The sequence below is a fragment of the Dipodomys merriami genome, unplaced genomic scaffold, assembly GCF_024711535.1.
Source record: "Dipodomys merriami isolate MVZ:Mamm:240054 unplaced genomic scaffold, mDipMer1.0.p SCAF_10, whole genome shotgun sequence".
In the NCBI taxonomy this organism is placed as follows: domain Eukaryota; kingdom Metazoa; phylum Chordata; class Mammalia; order Rodentia; family Heteromyidae; genus Dipodomys; species Dipodomys merriami.
Genome location: NW_027202271.1, coordinates 12,283,311 through 12,300,010, shown reverse-complemented (window position 1 = coordinate 12,300,010; position 16,700 = coordinate 12,283,311). Strand labels below are relative to the sequence as shown.

The following is a 16,700-nucleotide window of genomic DNA, read 5'->3' as shown; positions in this document are numbered from 1 at the left end:
CAGACAGGCCATAAATGTGAGACTATCCTAAAAATAAAGCCAAAAGAGTTAGTGTCATGGATCAAGTGATAGAGTGGCTATGTAGCAAGTGTGAGTTCAACCCACAGTATCACAAAAAAGATGTAATATTAAAAATAAAAATTACTAAGAGGGCTGGGAAGGTGGCTCAGTGGTAGAGCTCTTGCCTTGCATGCATGAGGCCTTGGGATCGATTCCTCAGCACCACATAAGCAGAAAAAACAAAAGCTAGAAGTGGTGCTGTGGTTCAAGTGGTAGAGCACTAGCCTTGAGCTGAAGAGCTGAGGGACAGCGCCCAGGCCCAGAGTTCAGGCCTCACGACAGGACCCCCCCCCCAAAAAAAAATTACTAAGAATAAAACAAATAATTGAATATAGTTTTCATTCCCTTATGAAAAGTTTTTAAAATTCATAGAAATGAGTTGATATTGGTCTCAGCTTAATAACTATATCTAAGATGTAATTAAATCTGAGTACTGCTCAGGTGAAAGAGGAAACAGCTCATAAAATATTAATTCTTAACTAGACAACCTAATATTGGAAACAGATCCTCATTAAGGAATGAAAATCAATTGCAAAAAGCAGCAAATAAAGCAAAATGAGTTAAACTAATCAAGTAAATATGTGATCTCCCATGTTACACACTCTTGAGTGAAAAGTGACTCATTGACTTCCTCATTGTTAATTTACTTCTTTGAAGTGTGTGTGTGTGCGTGCGTGCGTGCGTGCGTGTGTGTGCGTGTGTGTGCGTGTGTGTGTGTGTGTGTGTGTGTGTGTGTGTGTGTGTGTGTGTGTACCTACGCGCGTGCTTGCGCATGTATGTGCATCCCAGTGCTGGGGTTTGAACCTCAGGGTCTGGGTGCTGTCCTTGGGCTTTTTAGGCTAATGCTCTACCAATTGAGGCACAATTCCACTTACTGCTTTTTTGGTTGTTAATTGGAGATTAAGTCTCACAGACCTTGCTACCATTGCTGGCTTTGGACTGTGACCCTCAGATCTTTGCCTCCTAAATAGCTTGGATTATAGGCATGAGCCACCAGTGCCTGGCTAGAGTGTTTCTTAATAGAACTAGCCCAGGTAAATCAGGGATTTATGTTATTAATTATTCCCTATAAATGCTTCCATAAAAGTAATGCACGCTTTTCTCTTAAACTCTAGAAGTGATTCTAACAATTTGTTGCTTGAATTTGCATTTGAGAAAAATCTATTTTATAATGAAGTTGGCCTTCTTTGTTTCCATAATATTGTTCATCCAGATTTTAGGATTAAGTGACCTTCTAAACCATAATAATAAGGAGTTACTGTTTGGTTATTCTTTTGGGTTTAGCGGTTACCAAATATAAATTTAATTTCAAGATTAGAGTGGAAGCCAGGCACCAGTGGTTCATGCCTGTAATCCTGCCTAACTCAGGAGACTGAGATCTGAGGACCATGGTTCAAAGACAGCCTGGGCAGGAAAGTTTGTGATAGTATTATCTCCAATTAACCACCAAAAATCTAGAAGTAGAGCTGTGGCTCAGGTGGTAGAGTCACTAGAAAAAGCTAAGGCCCTGAGATCAAATCCCAGGACACATGTATGCACGCATGCATGTACATGCACCCGTGCCCTCCCCCCCACACCAAACAATGAAAATGGAAAGATTAAGATAAATTTAATTTAAAAATCAGAATGGAAAGGTCAAGAAATGGAAAAGAAAAAGGCTTTTGTTCTCCTGAGAATTATGAATTGTCTTGGTCCCTGCTCAGGAAAACTGTCATGCTCAGGACTTTCAGAACAGCTTTTTTTTTTTTTCTTAAACTAAATAAAGAGGTCCAAAATAAGCATGATAAGGTTAAATAGCAAGTCTTTGTTGCTAGGGAATGGTTTACTTCCAGATGCATAAGAACACAAGTTTGGCTGGTTTGCTGAGCAAGAAAGAAGATACAGTTATCAGTAGTCATTTATGTCATTGTGGTAGCACAAAAGGATTGAATCCTTAGTTTAAGAACGTTGTAGGTTTTCCTTTAAAAAGAACAGCCTTTTTTTCAGCTTCAGCTGGGCAACTCTTCAAATAAGATAAAAAAAGAACAAAGACACTAAAAACAAACCTCAAACAGGGCTGCATAGACAAGTAGACTCTCTTGGCCAAGACTGTGAAGAGAGCAGAAAGAGCAGCTTCTTAGGCAGCAGGAACCATAAAGGCAAAACAGGCAAGTATGTGTCCCAGGAAGGTTGACAAGTATACTACAACCTTGACAGTAGTCTTCAGATGATGGTGAAGTGGTGAAACAAACAGGTCTACTTTTAGTCCTCTTCAATTTATGATCTCTTGGAGCTAAGAAAATCTTGTGTTCAGAAAGGACTGTTGCCAGTGGGGGGAGGGGAGACATTTTGTCTTCACAAAATAGAAGCAAATGTGGTGGCCATCACTGCTTCTCTTTCATCTTGAACACTGTGATCCCTTCTCTCATTTCCTTTTCCTTCATCCTCAGCCCTCCACTGTGAAATGACATGTAGGATTCTTTTTGTTCTCTGACTCTAGCTTATTTTGGGTGTGACTGATTCTTGGCTGAACTATGGCAGTTTTTCTCATTTGGACAGAATAATGGCTAATTATTGAGGCCACCACACTCTCCTACTGGGATATTGGGGAATTGAAAACTAACTCTAGAGTTAATTAACTAGTTGACTTTGGAGGAAGCCATTTCCCTCCCCATAGAGAAACTGTGATTTGAGGGAGGGCCAGAGCAATGGAAGAGGGAATCTCAAAGGAAACAGATTCTTTAATAACCAATCACTAGGTCTCTGTTCTTCTTATATAAGTCTTTAGTTTTGTAGTTGACTCTCTAAAGGTAGGGGCAAGATGTCAGTATGTATAAGTCTAGAGAAATTTTTTTCAGTTTCTGGAAGTCTCTCTTGAAAAATGAGATAGTTATGTAATAATACACTCATTTACATCACCTTTTATTTTCAACTTAAAGTATTACCAGAAATAATAACCTTTATGATAGGTACCTGAATAAGAAAAATATCTGCTCAGCATTGATGTGCTTGATGGCTTTTTAATCTCTGTACCTAATTTCTTTTATCTTTCCTGTTTGTCCTTTTTCGCCCATTCAAATATATAACTTATATGGCCTACCTCGCTGTCTTACATATTGACAAGTCATTTACCTGTTCACTTTACTCCTTGCATTGAGAGGATAGCCTCATTACATGACTAATATTGTGGGACAGGTAGAAGGCCAGAGTAATTATTATTATCTTCAAATTGTTGTCTAAAGGGGTTTCAGTTCACGTATGTCCATTTATATGTACAAAACTTCTTGATTGGGTGTTAGCCCTTCCATCTTCCTCCCTCCTATCTGTCCCAGCCCTACTCACCTACTTGTCTTTTTTTTGGTTGTGGGGCTTGATCCCTGGGCCTGGGCACTGTCCCCTCAGCTCTTCAGCTCAAGGCAAGCACCCTACTGCTTGAGCCACAGCACCACTTCCAGTTTTCTAGTGGTTTATTGGAGATAAGAGTCTCACAGACTTTCCTGCCTGGGCTGGCTTTGAACCTTGATCCTCAGATCTCAGCTTCCTGAGTAGCTAGGATTACAGGCATGAGTCACCGGTGCCCAGCTCATCTTTTTAGTTCAGTTTTCATATATGTACATTGACTATTATGACTATATTCACCCACCCTTCCTTTCTGTCTCCATCTGCTCCCCCTCCTTTTAACTGCCCTCCTGGCAAGACCTGTTTCAGTTACCTGGTATTCATCTTGTTAAACTTTTCATTGTTAGAAGGAGTTACACAATGGAAACCCACCCTTTCAGTCCGTTTGTGTATACTGTATATGGCCCTATGTTTGTTTTCATGTATGTTTATATTTCAAGCCTAATTTCTACATAGGAGAGAAAACATGTGCCCTTTGTCTCGTTGAGCCAGACTTACTTAATAAAATTTTTTCCAGGTCCATACACTTCCTTGCAAATTATGTAATATAAGGCTTCCTGATGGATGAGTAAAATTCCATTGTACATATATACCACATTTTATTGATCCAGTTACTTCGATCGTGAAGGCTCTGTACTGTCTTCTAAACTTTTCTGTTGTGAATGATGCTGCAGTGAACATGGGTGTGTAGGTACATTTAATGTGTCCTAATTTACACTCTTTTGTATAAATGCCCAAAGTGGTATTGTTGGATCTATTTTAGTTTTTTGAGGAATTTCCATACTGCAGAGGAATCTTATCTCTTCCTTGTGGCTCATTTTCTCTCACTAGAGGATATAGTTTTATGTCCTAGAAATCTGTGTTCCTGGGCAGATTCACCTCCATTAGTAGCTATTTTCACCAAACTAGTTGCAATCTTAAGCACCATTAGCTTTGGTCAAAGTTAAACTGAAAACCTAGATTTGAAAAGTTTGCTATTCTAATTGTGCTTTCATAGATTTTCCTTATTTAAAATAATTATGCACCAGTTAGCTATTGGCCATCACACACAAGCCATAGAATTAATTACAGCCTGAGTCCTCTGGGTCCTGCAGGGCCTACTGCTCAAACATCAGAGCTGCAGACAGAACAGTGTCTTTCTTCAGAGCTAGCCTCTCCCCTCCTGAGAGCTCTGCCTCATGGTGAGCGCGGTTTCCCTCCAGCTACCTAGGCATCTTCATCTATGGGCCCTTTCTCTAGTCTAGACCATGCCTCCAGTGTGTTCCTGGCAGTGTTCCCTGCTGCCTACCCAGTATGTAGCTGCCTACTGTTGGGCAGTAGCTCACTGCTTTGGCATCCTGGTGTGTAAATATTTGTCAAAGGACAGGGGCATTTTCCCATTCCTCAAAAAGCATTCTGAAAAATGTGCCTGTTTTCTTAGTCATATTTCCAAGCTGTGGCTCAGTTAGACCATTCATTCCTTGGAGTTGACAGACTCTAGCCTGGCTTCCACTGGCCACATAAAGTAAGTATGCAGTAACTTCTGGCACAATAACTTTCAGATGTTGGTACTAAGAAGTCCTGGACTTAGAGGAACAGAGACAACATAGTTACTATTAGAGAAAACATTGTTTGGTTAATAGAAAAAAATTATCCAACTTATCTGTTAAGCATTTTCTTTCTCTCACACTTGATATTAAAGCTAAGCTTTTAGATTCTGAGGGAGAACTTTATTCTTCATGTTTGTAGCTTTACTTTTAGGTCTCTTGTAATCAGAGGGTTTTTGTTTGTTTGTTTTTTGTCGGTAGGGGGCTTGAACTCAGGGTGTAGGGATTGTCTCTGAGCTCTTTTGCTCAAGGCCAGCACTCTACCACTCTGAGCCACTGCTCTACTTCTAGTTTTTGAATAGTTAATTGGAGATAAGAGTCTCACAGAGTCTTTTCTGCCCCAAATGGCTTTGAGCCAAAGTCCTCAGATCTCAGTCTCCTGAGTAGCTAGGATTACAGGCATGAGCCACCTGCAATGGCGTAATCCAGGTTTTTGTTCTACATCTAAGTCTGCATCTACAGAGGTGAAATTACTGAGCTATTGTCAGTATGGAGTACAATTGATGAAATGTTGATTCTGTCAACTCTACCTAAGACTAGTTTGTCTCTGTAGTATGGCTAATGAGGCTGAGAAGGCAGTCATTAATTGTGGAACAGAATATTCTCTTTGTTCAAAACCAAGTAATCCTTACCTAAGGTTTGGTTAATACTGGAATTGAATGGAGTTAAGGAACTGATTGCTCACAAAGTCCCACTAGATTAAAGTAACAGCTAATGTGCCTTATTAATTGTTGGTATTCCTTGCTTCCTTTTTCTCTTAAGCCTCACTTTCTAGCACCTCTTCCTTCTTATTCTCTAGTCTTTTTTTTTTTTTTTTGGTCATGGGGCTTGAATTCTGGGCCTGCGTGCTGTCCCCAAGCTCTTCAGCTCAACTAGTGCTATATCACTTGAGCCATAGCTCCACTTCCGGTTTTCTGGTGGATAATTGGAGACCAGAGTTTCACAGACTTTCCTGCTGGGGCTGGCTTTGAGCTGTAATCCTCAGATCTCAGCCTCCTGAGTAGCTAGGATTACAGGAGTGAGCCACCAGCACCCAGTTTTCTCTAGTCTTTTGATTTAACACTCTTAAGTCTGGTGAACATAGACCTATTTGTATTGTCAAGTCTATAATATAGTTATCATCTTTACCTGTTTTGACTATTACTGCCTCAACCCTTTCCCTACCAGAAGTTGATATAGGTACATGAGGCTATCAGATGTTGAGATCTTCATAGAATTGATTTGGAAACAGTAACATAATTCTATTCAGTACAGCAACTGCTTTGTTCCTCTATAATACATTATTTTGAGTGTTCTAATATGTAATTTCTTCCTACAGATCATCAATTTCTATATGAACATGCTAATGGAACGAAGTAAAGAGAAGGGATTGCCAAGTGTGCATGCATTTAACACATTTTTCTTCACTAAGTTAAAAACAGCTGGTTATCAGGCAGTGAAACGTTGGACAAAGAAAGTGGATGTATTTTCTGTTGACATTCTTCTAGTGCCCATTCACTTGGGTGTGCACTGGTGTCTAGCTGTGAGTACCTCCTTTATTTCTGATAAATTTTTTTTTTTTTCGGTTGTGGGGCTTGAACTCTGGGCCTGGGCGTTGTCCCTCAGCTCTTCAGCTCAAGGCGAGCGCTCTACCACTTGAGCTACAGCGCCACTTCCGGTTTTCTGGTGGTTTATTGGAGATAGGAGTCTCATGGTCTCTCCTGCCTGGGCTGGCTTTGAACCACGATCCTCAGATCTCAGCCTCCTGAGTAGCTAGGATTACAGGTGTGAGCCACCAGCGCCCGGCACTCTGATAAAATTTTTAAAGATTTTTTTATTAGCTAATATTAGTTGTATAAAGTAAGTTTCATTGAGACATTTCTACTTATACATACTGTGTAATCATATAAACTTACCTCCTCTACCTCTGCCCTCTTTCTCCATCCCCTTAAAACAATTTCAACAGATTTCATTTTTCCATTTCACACATTACTGTTAAAATAGAAAAGAAATTACATAACTAAAGACAAAGATTTATGAGTATCATTTGTACATCTTCACTTGATGGAGAGAGAGAGAGTAGTGTTAAGTAGTAGTAGGTTGGCTAAAAATCAGATAGATCAATAAACTTCCTGTCTAGAGAGGGAGACACTTTGACTTTGAAGAAAGTTGTGGAATTTCCTTTTCTGGACATATTTAAAAGGGAGTTACAAGTTATCTAACCAGTCTCAAGGCAAGGAATGGGGTGGAAAAGTGGCTTCTTAATGATGTTGCCAACTTAAGATTCTGTGAATGTTTTTTCTGTCTACTCATAAATTGCCTTGTATATGTGGTGATTTGAATTTTTTTTTAATGTCTTAGAATATGGATACATCAGTGTGTTAATAAATTTGCTTTACATTCTGTTTTGAATTACAGTTAGCTTGCTCCTGTAACTGTAACCCCTTTTGTATAGTATTTTCACTATTAAAAAACTTAATTAAAAAAGGCATAAATCAAAAAAGTAATTCTCAGAGTAAAGAAGCAAAACTTAAATCAAGGCCAAGAAAATAAAAGGGGACTATAAGGTAGGCAGAAAGGGAAAAAAAGTGGGAGAGGGGAGAAGGAAGAGTAATGATACATTATGCACATGTGTAGAAATGTCATGATGAAATCCTTTACTATGTGTCCTTTAATAAAGGCCATTAAAAAATAAAATAGAAAAAAATAGAGAGAAAACCCAGGATCTTTTTACCATCTTTCTGAAATTGTAGAAATGCTCTAAGGTACACAACATTCTCTGTAGTAAATGCTATTTCTACTGTTGCCCACCCAGCAGAGGGAGAAACTGAGCAGTTGAAAAAGATTTCAGGCCAGTAATGACTCACCAATTGATCAGCCCTCAGCATAATTTTCTGTAAATAATCCCTTCATTCTCCTTGTCTCTGCAGAATGTAATAATATATAATATACAAAGTACCCATCAGTCTTACCAGTTTTCTTTGTTTCTTTGTTTCTCTCTCTTTCTCTTTCTCTCTCTCTCTTTCCCTCTCTTTCTTCTTTTTTTTTTTTTTTTGCTGGTCCCAGGGCTTGAATTTAGGACCTGGGCCCTGTCCCTGAGTCTCTTTGTGCTCAAGGCTAGTACTCTACCACTTGAGCCACAGCGCCACTTCTGGCTTTTTTTTTTTTTTTGGAGTAGTTTATTAGAGATAAGAGTCTTGGGGCTGGGAAGGTGGCTCAGTGGTAGAGTGCTTGCCTTGCATGCATGAGGCCCTGGGTTCGATTCCTCAGCACCACATAAGCAGAAAAAGCTGCAAGTGGCATTGTCTCTCAAGTGGTAAAGTGCCAGCCTTATGCTGAATAGCTGAGGGACAGCACCTAGGCCCAGAGTTCAGGCCCCATGACCACCCAAAAAAAAAAAAAAAAAAAAAAAGAAAAGAAGAGTCTCATGAACTTTACTGCCCAAGCTGGCTTTGATCTGCAATCCTCAGATCTCAGCCTTCCGAGTAGCTAGGATTGCAGATGTGAGCCACAAGCATGTGGTTCTTCTCACAGTTTCTCAGGAAGTCCAGGAAAAGGTTCCAGGAGCTTGAGAAGTTAAAAACTACAAGGCCAATTTTCTTTACTTTATTTATTTTTATTTCTATTTTTATTTTTACCTTATTTTTTGTATGTGCTTAAACTCAGCCAGGGGGCTGTCCCTGTGCTTTTGTGCTCAGGGCTAGCTGTACCACTTGAGACGCAGCTTCATTTCTAGTGGATTAATTGGAAATAAGAGTCTCATAGATTTTTTTGCCTGGGCTGGCTTTGAATTGCAATCCTCAGATCTCAACTTCCTGAGTAGCTAGGGTTACAGGCATGAGCTACCAGAAACCAGCCAAATTTTTTCACTTTATAAACACAGATTCTTTTTTTTTTCCTTATCACTAGGTTGTGGACTTTAGAAAGAAGAGCATTACCTATTATGATTCTATGGGTGGAATAAACAATGAAGCCTGCAAGATTCTCTTGTAAGTGGAGAGTTGTGGCAGAACTGAGTTTGGTGTTGGGTATGGGATCTGTTGTTAAACTCTGTTCGATACCTATAGAACAGAGGTTAACAAAACCATCTTATTGAATAAAAATGAACATTGTAAATCTAAATAAGGAATAATAATGATACAGTATAAAGAATATGCCTTATAGGATGCAGTTACTGACCCAGTATACTGAAAGTACAGAACATAGAGATAGGATCACTAGTTAGAAATCATTTCATTCAACCTCAAATGTTTTCAAAACACCATTTTTTTCATTTTATCATTTTGATGACCAGGAGGAGGTAGGCTCCAGAATGGTGATTCTAGTAGTTTGCACTCAAAAAGAGTGCTCTAGATGACGCTTGTACTCATTACAGTTGATTCTGACTGAATTTTCACACAGGAGAACCAAAGCCTACCTAGTGGTAAATGCACATCTCAGTACTGCTAGGGAATCACTTGTACCAATTAAGTTGAATTCTAAAGAACTATATATAGCAAGAGAAGAATAAAAAATTGTTTCTCAGAAAGAAGGTCAAAGTGGTCTGTGTATCAGAGGCAGAGATCATGTCCCTCGTGGGGTAACAGAGTGGCTTCATTGTGAGAGTCTTGAGAGACCTACAGGCCCAGGTGAAGCTTAGCAGTGTAATCATTTCCTGCCCAGCAATATGTATTTTCTCAGAACAGCAGCTGATTGCCTGCTCCATTCTTAGGCTGGCAGCTGTCATCTGAATTCCTCACAGTTCATTTCATTCTCTTCTAATACCTTTAGGCAATATTTAAAACAAGAAAGTATTGACAAGAAAAGAAAAGAGTTTGACACCAATGGCTGGCAGCTCTTCAGCAAGAAAAGCCAGGTACCTTTCATGGATATGTGTTAGAAGTCCTAAGAGAAGGCCATGTGGGGAGGAAAGGATCCCCAAGGATCTTCTGTCTTAGTGCTAGCCTGACTTCAGTGGCTAACCACTTTGTTTGGCTCAGTGAGAAAGATTGATTTATCTATTTGTGGGAAAATTCATAATGGGTTTCTTACATAGAACTAAGTTTTCTAGGTGCCCAGCTATTTTGCTGTTTTTTTTTTCTAGTAGGAAAAACATTGATGATTTGAGCTGTCTTCTCCCTTAGGGGAAGGTACAGTTTTTATATATCTTTGTGCATGAAAATGAGATATACTCCAGTAAGATTAAAAAGAGAGAGAGAGAGAGAGAGAGAGAGAGAGAGAGAGAGAGAGAGAGAGAGAGAGAGAGAGAGAGAGAGAGAGAGAGAGAGAGTGTGTGTGTGTGTGTGTGTGTGTGTGTGTGTGTGTGTGTGTGTGTGTGTGTGTGTGTGTGTGTGTGTGTGTGTGTGTGTGTGTGTGTGTGTGTGTGTGTGTGTGTGTGTGTGTGTGTGTTCCTTTTAACTTCTATTGTCCTGAGTTAAGGATCAGGGTAACACTTGAAACATTTGGGGAAACATGTAAGATTTATGTCCTTTAGTTCTTTTTAATCTAAGAAGGAAAGAAGCTTGCAAAATACCACCTTATTATTGCTGTTCTTTCAGGAAATTCCCCAGCAGATGAATGGAAGTGACTGTGGAATGTTCGCCTGCAAATATGCCGACTGTATTACCAAAGACAGACCAATCAACTTCACACAGGTAAGCTGAGCCTTCAGGAGCCTTCAGGCCCTGGGACCACCTGATCTCTAGCCTGTCCATAGTTGCCATTCTCTTCTATGAAGTCTGCCCTAACAATTACCATGTTTTAGATTATGTCTCAATGCTGATGGTTACTATGTATGACATGTCATAGAAGAAGAAAAATAGTAATAGGCCACATCCTTGCTTACTATATCACATAAGATAGTAAAGGAATCTTGATTAAAAGCAGAGCCTTATTCTTGTCCATCTTCTCTACCTTCCTCAAATCTCATACAAGACCGAAAATAAGACCATAGTTAAATTTTCTCCTATTCCCATGAACTTGATTTAAGATTCAGGTTTGGAATAGGCGCTGCCTTGATTTCCTAGTGTTGTTAGTGCTGCCTCTCTCTTGATGCAGTGGTCAATCTTGTCTCAGTGATTGGTCTTGATGATTAATCATTTCTGTACACATTATCCTTCAGAGGTTAAAGTGAATTGAGACTACAGGTACAGTTTACTTTGATATGTTTCCCCTTGACTCTCTACTTCGATTTGAATAAATGGCCTTCCCAGATTTTTCTACGATAGCCCTTTGTCTAGACAAGACTGACCTGGCTCTTGAAATTCCTTTAGTTACTCTTCTAAAATAAGTTGTTCATTTTCAGGCTTCATTCTCATATCCTTTTAAAACATCAACATAGGCTGGGCACTGATGGCTCACACCTATAATTAAGGAGGTTGAGATCTGAGGCGGCTCAGAGGGGAAAATCAGTGAGACTAACTTTATCTGAAAGTGTAGCTGTAGCTCAAATGGTGGAGTGCTACCCTTAAGCAAAAGAAACTCAGGGACAGCACCCAGGCCCTGAGTTCAAGTCCTAGGACTGGCACCAAAAAAAAAAACCACCCCAAAACCAAAAAAAATCGCCAAAAACCCAAAGAACAACAGCAAAAAAAAAACCCCAAAAAACCCAGCCGGGCGCTGGTGGCTCATGCCTGTAATCCTGGCTACTTAGGAAGCTGAGATCTGAGGATGAGGTTCAAAGCCAGTCCAGGCAGGAAAGTCCGTGAGACTCTTATCTCCAATTAACCACAAGAAAACTGGAAGTGGCACTGTGGCTTAAGTGTTAGAGCACTTGCCTTGAGCTGAAGAGCTCAAGGACAGCGCCCAGGCCCAGAGTTCAAGCCCCATGACTGACCCCCATCCCCACCCCACCCCCAAAAAAGCAGGCATGGTACTACACACTTGTAATCCGAGCAGGAGACAGAGGAAGGAGGATTGAAGGTCAAGGGCAACCAGGTAAAAAAATTAGTGAGACCCTACCTCAAAACAAGCTGTGGTATACCCCTCTAACCCCAGCTACGCAGGAGGTAGAAGAGGATTGGGGTCAGAAACCAGTCCAAGCCAAGTTATTCAAGATCTTATCTGAAAAAAACAAAGCAAAAGGACTGGGTATGTGGCTCAAGTGGTAGAGTACTTGCCTAAAGTGTGAGATCCTGAGTTCAATCCTTAGTACTGAAGAACAAAGGAGGGGGGGAGGGAGGGAGGGAGGAGGGGGAGAGAGAGAGAGAAACGGAGAGAGGGAGAGAAAGTTCGGCATAGAATGATCAAATACCATTCTCATAATTCTTAGAGACATTTGGGCAAGTCTAGGGATTCTTGATGATGCCCAGTATAACTTCCGAGGCAACAACAATGGATAATAGCAGTAGAAGAAAGCAATTGAAAGAATTATGTAATCAAGAATTAACAAATCACAAGACTAGAAACATTCCTGAGCTTGTTAGATGAGAGCCTTGAAAGACAAAGAATGTTGGACCTAGATAAATGACAATTAAGGATGTCTCTACGTTCCGACAGCAACACATGCCATACTTCCGGAAGCGGATGGTCTGGGAGATCCTGCACCGAAAGCTCTTGTGAAGACTGTCTCAGTGAGCAGACATTGACTCGATGGGGGACCAGCCCTTTGTTGTCTACAGCCAGAGACCTTGGAAACAGCTGCTCCCAACCCTCTGTTCTTGAAAAGCCCATGATCCTGGACCAGGCCCAGGCGAGATGCATTCACAAGCACATCTGCCTTTCCTTTTGTATCTCAGATACTATTTTTGCAAAGAAACTTTGGTGCTGTGAAAGGGTTGAGGGACATCCCTAAGCTGAAGAGAGAGAGAGCTTTTTACTTCTTCAGTTCTGCCATCTTGTTTTCAAAGGGCTCCAGCCTCACTGAGTCCCTAATTGGGGGACAGAAAAGCTTGGAACAAATCTTGGTTTCATATCAACACTAGTTGCTAGGCCTTACTAAGAAGTAGGAAAAGGTGTGAACAACAGTTAGGGACAAAACCTACCAGCATATTCATGCACATATACATTCATGGTGATCAACACGTGCAGTCAGGAGTATGACAGTAAACTGGACTTTGGGGCACATGTGTGAGTCCCTTCCTCTAGGACCTTTCTTACTTATATGCCCCTTTGTAAAACCTGCTTTTTTATAAGGTCTTTTTATCATGGTTAGCTTCAGCCCATCCTGAGGTGTAGCACAGGAGCCCTGGACAGACCCCAGAGTAGCAAGCAGTCCCTTCCTTAAGTGTGGGAGTTAGTGTATGCTCACAGCCTGCCATAGGGAAGACCCACCCAGGGAGTAGTCAGCATCAGCAAAGCAACAAAACCCCACTTTTACTGTTGCCTACTTCTGACCAAGAAGAAGAAGGGCCTCAGTATTGAGTATAAAATTTCGACATTGGATGAATGCAGGTCTAGTTGGTCTGTGGCTAGTTTAAACTATGTTTCTAACCACAGAAAAATCTAAGATATAGATATATATATATTTCACAGGGATATGGTTTTAAAAAAACTGAATGTGTTCACCATTTAGCCTGTACATTTATTTTTCATTTTTCCAAATTCTAGCATAGAGGTCCCAGCCCTATGTGTAGGGTGTTTGTGGAATTCCTAACAGAATATTTTGAGGCCTGGATAAGCTTTGGTTTAGGGGTAAAAGTTATCAAGGGAGATGCAAATTTCAACTGAAAAACAGTTGGAGTTGGGACTGATCAACTTGAGATTTAAAACTGCAATTCCCTTTGTTCTTCTACCATCTCTCCCACCCTCTGAGAGCTCCTAAGGTTTAGATAGTGAAATGATCCAATGCCAGTGTCATTTTGTACTTAAGTTCCAAAATAGGAACATTTTATACTTTTTTCTGTATTGTAATGGGTAGTTTTGTATGAATCTTTTCTCCTCTCGCCTTGTTACCCCATCCTTTTCAGCATTGTGCTTTCTCCTTGGGCTTATTTGAAAATTCTACTCTGTTTTATACCAAGCTTGTTTAGTACATTTTTCTATGTTTTACCACAAGTTACAATTTGAAAAGAAAACTATTTTTTTTAACTATTCCATTGTTAACTGAATGTTACTGTTTCCACTCTAGCAACCAGTTGTCCTGCCTTTTTCATAACTGCCTGCTTTGTGGGGGAAGACCACCGTGTGTGTGTGTGTGTGTGTGTGTGTGTGTGTGTGTGTGTGTGTGTGTGTGTGTGTGTGTGTGTGTGTGTGTGTGTGTGTGTGTGTGTGTGTGTGTGTGTGTGTGTGTGTGTGTATGCTCATGTGTGTAATGTAATGTGTGTGCTCCCGTGCATGTGTGTGAGTATTGTTTCCTTCCTCCTTTCCCTCTCCTCACTCCCTTAACTCTTCTCTCTCTCTGGCTCTCCCTCTCCCCCCCTCCCCGTCTGTTTTCTATAGAAAATAAATCCCTTTCTATGTATGACTTGTTGGGACCTTTCACATTCTCTTTAGGAAGCTGTAGTATGCAAACTTGCTACATGGGCTTCTGGAATGTTGTTTGACTTTTGGTACTTATTGTATTTAAGTGACAACTTGAAAGGTGGCATTATAGTGTCATTTTGGACAATGAATCAAAAGACTTGAGTTTTTCAGGCTCTCTTACTATTGTCTGTGGGAGCTCTTAACAAGCTAGTTCTCTGTATTTATTACTTGTTCATTTAGGTAACATCTGTCTTTCTTCCTCAGACTTTTTGTATAGACCAAAGCAACAAATATTTATTGCCATGTATAGTAGAAAATGAAACCTGAAACAAAAGCACTTTGCAAAATGTACAAGGAATTGTTGAGCCTGTCTGAACTTGCCCCCGCCCCCTTCTCCAATGCAGTTTTGTACAAGGTAGGAATCAGGGAACCCTGAGGCTGCCCCATCATTTCAAGCTGCGCCCCAGGGTGGCTCAGTGGCAACCAAGTACAGACTTGTGTAAATGGGTCATCCTTCCCAGACAGCTACCCAGAAAGAACAAGACTAGTATCTGGAGACTTTTCCTTAGTGCACAAGTGGGGAAAAGATGTTTCTGCATTCCATGTTATCAGTATCTTGTTTAACTTGCTTTAAATTAAATAAGCCTGTTACTACCACTGTGCTTGGTGCTTACAATCACCTACCTCCTCTAAAAAAGTACTTGAGGGATGATAAGCACTTGATGGAGATACAGACTCCACAATCCTGATAATTATTCCTAGACCTGGGACAGAGAAAAATCATACTGGTCCTGCACATTTGTTACCTGGAACCACTGTCACTCCTAGGAGTCCTGTGTCCTGTGTCCTGTGCAGTACTGAATGTAAGCATCCTGGAAACTGTCAGCTCACCCTTTCATATATGAGGTGCTTCATACTGTTGTATGCTACTGACTTCTCACCATAGTAATCATACTAGCATCTTCTGCCATCTGCCCCTAGTGGTCCAAGAGTAGAAACAATCTGCAAAAACACTTCCACCAAATGCCATCCCATAGACTATCCAATGTCACCTGACTTTATGTGGCCTGTGGAAGACTATAGTGGGTAGAGAAGGTGAGGAAGACTAGCCCTTGGTCCTTATGTCCCATCCCTCCAGCTCCAAGACTGTCTTTTCAGTGACATAGATGACTGATGTTGGGTTTGGCTTTTCTCCTACTATACCTAGATGGATCAATGCAAGACTGACCAACATGTATTCTTTCTGGGAGATCACATACCCAAGCAAGTCATAAAAGGTTTCAGGCTGTCAGGTCCAGTTAACTCAAATAGGCTACGTGCTGGGCACTGTCTGAGAGCAGCATATCCACAGCTCGAGATGCATCCCAAAAATCTGTGAAAGGACAAGGAAAGTGCAGCATCCTTCCTCACAGTCTAAAGGTTTACTTGTGCTGAACCTTTAACATCTGCCTATGAAAAATAAGTCACCACCATTCTCAGCTTTGGCAATGGAGGGGGAAAATTGTGGAATAGAAGAGCATTTTGATTACCTATTAAAATGAGGGATAACGGATGCATGTGTCTCTGGGAAAAAAGTTAACCAGGAGATGCTGAGTTCAAAGGTGAAATTGAGGAAATTTTAATACAGGCTGTCCTCTTCAGCCAGTCAGGAAGATAAAGGAAAAAGTCCCAGGGCTGTGAGTAGTTGGACCACATGGCCAGGGTCTTGGCAAACACTTCAAGATTCTGAGATATAATTGAGGCCTGACATGCTGTCACAGTAGGGGTTGAAGTTGAAGGCCAGTGTTAACACTGGTTTAGTTTTAGAGTTAAATTTAAGTGTGATAGACTGAGCTTCATGTTTCCCCCCCCCTTATAAGCTGGGGTGTCACCTTTGGTCACTTGACTTCTTGAGGTAGACCTATAATTGACAGAACACAAATGCTAGAAAAGTGGGAAAGGAGAGGAACATACAGGCATCCAAGTTTACCAGCTCAGCACCTCATACAATATATTTTACTCCCTTCATAAATAACTACTAAGCACACATACCTAAATGCTGTCTCAAAGCCTTCCCTGGTCACATCTTAAAATCGCTAATCTGGACATCTGTAGTCCTTATTACTAATAGGGAATAGTGTGAAACTAATTACAATATTAGAAAAACTCCATGTGTTTGTACTATCATCCATCTTTTACATCAGGAATAGATGCAGACATGGGGTTACTGAAGGCAGATGAATGATTTAGTGCTTTTCACAAATCATAGGATGAAACTACTGCTTTCTGGCTTGCCAGGAATGAGGTAGGGTTTGCTCTTAATTAGAACATTGTGCT

At 40.6% G+C, this 16,700-nt stretch overlaps 1 protein-coding gene across 3 annotated transcripts in view; it reads left to right on the top strand.

The window, feature by feature from the left end:
- Senp1 (SUMO specific peptidase 1) overlaps positions 1-14,012 on the top strand; it is a 59,276-nt gene extending 45,264 nt beyond the window's left edge. For all 3 annotated transcript variants that reach the window (XM_070039889.1, XM_070039878.1, XM_070039869.1), the window contains 5 exons: positions 6,343-6,546; positions 8,913-8,992; positions 9,774-9,858; positions 10,541-10,636; positions 12,480-14,012. In XM_070039889.1, the coding sequence (XP_069895990.1) occupies positions 6,343-6,546; positions 8,913-8,992; positions 9,774-9,858; positions 10,541-10,636; positions 12,480-12,542 (528 nt within the window). In that variant the 3' untranslated portion in view covers positions 12,543-14,012. The remainder of the gene's footprint in view (positions 1-6,342; positions 6,547-8,912; positions 8,993-9,773; positions 9,859-10,540; positions 10,637-12,479) is intronic.
- The last annotated feature ends 2,688 nt before the right edge of the window (positions 14,013-16,700 follow it).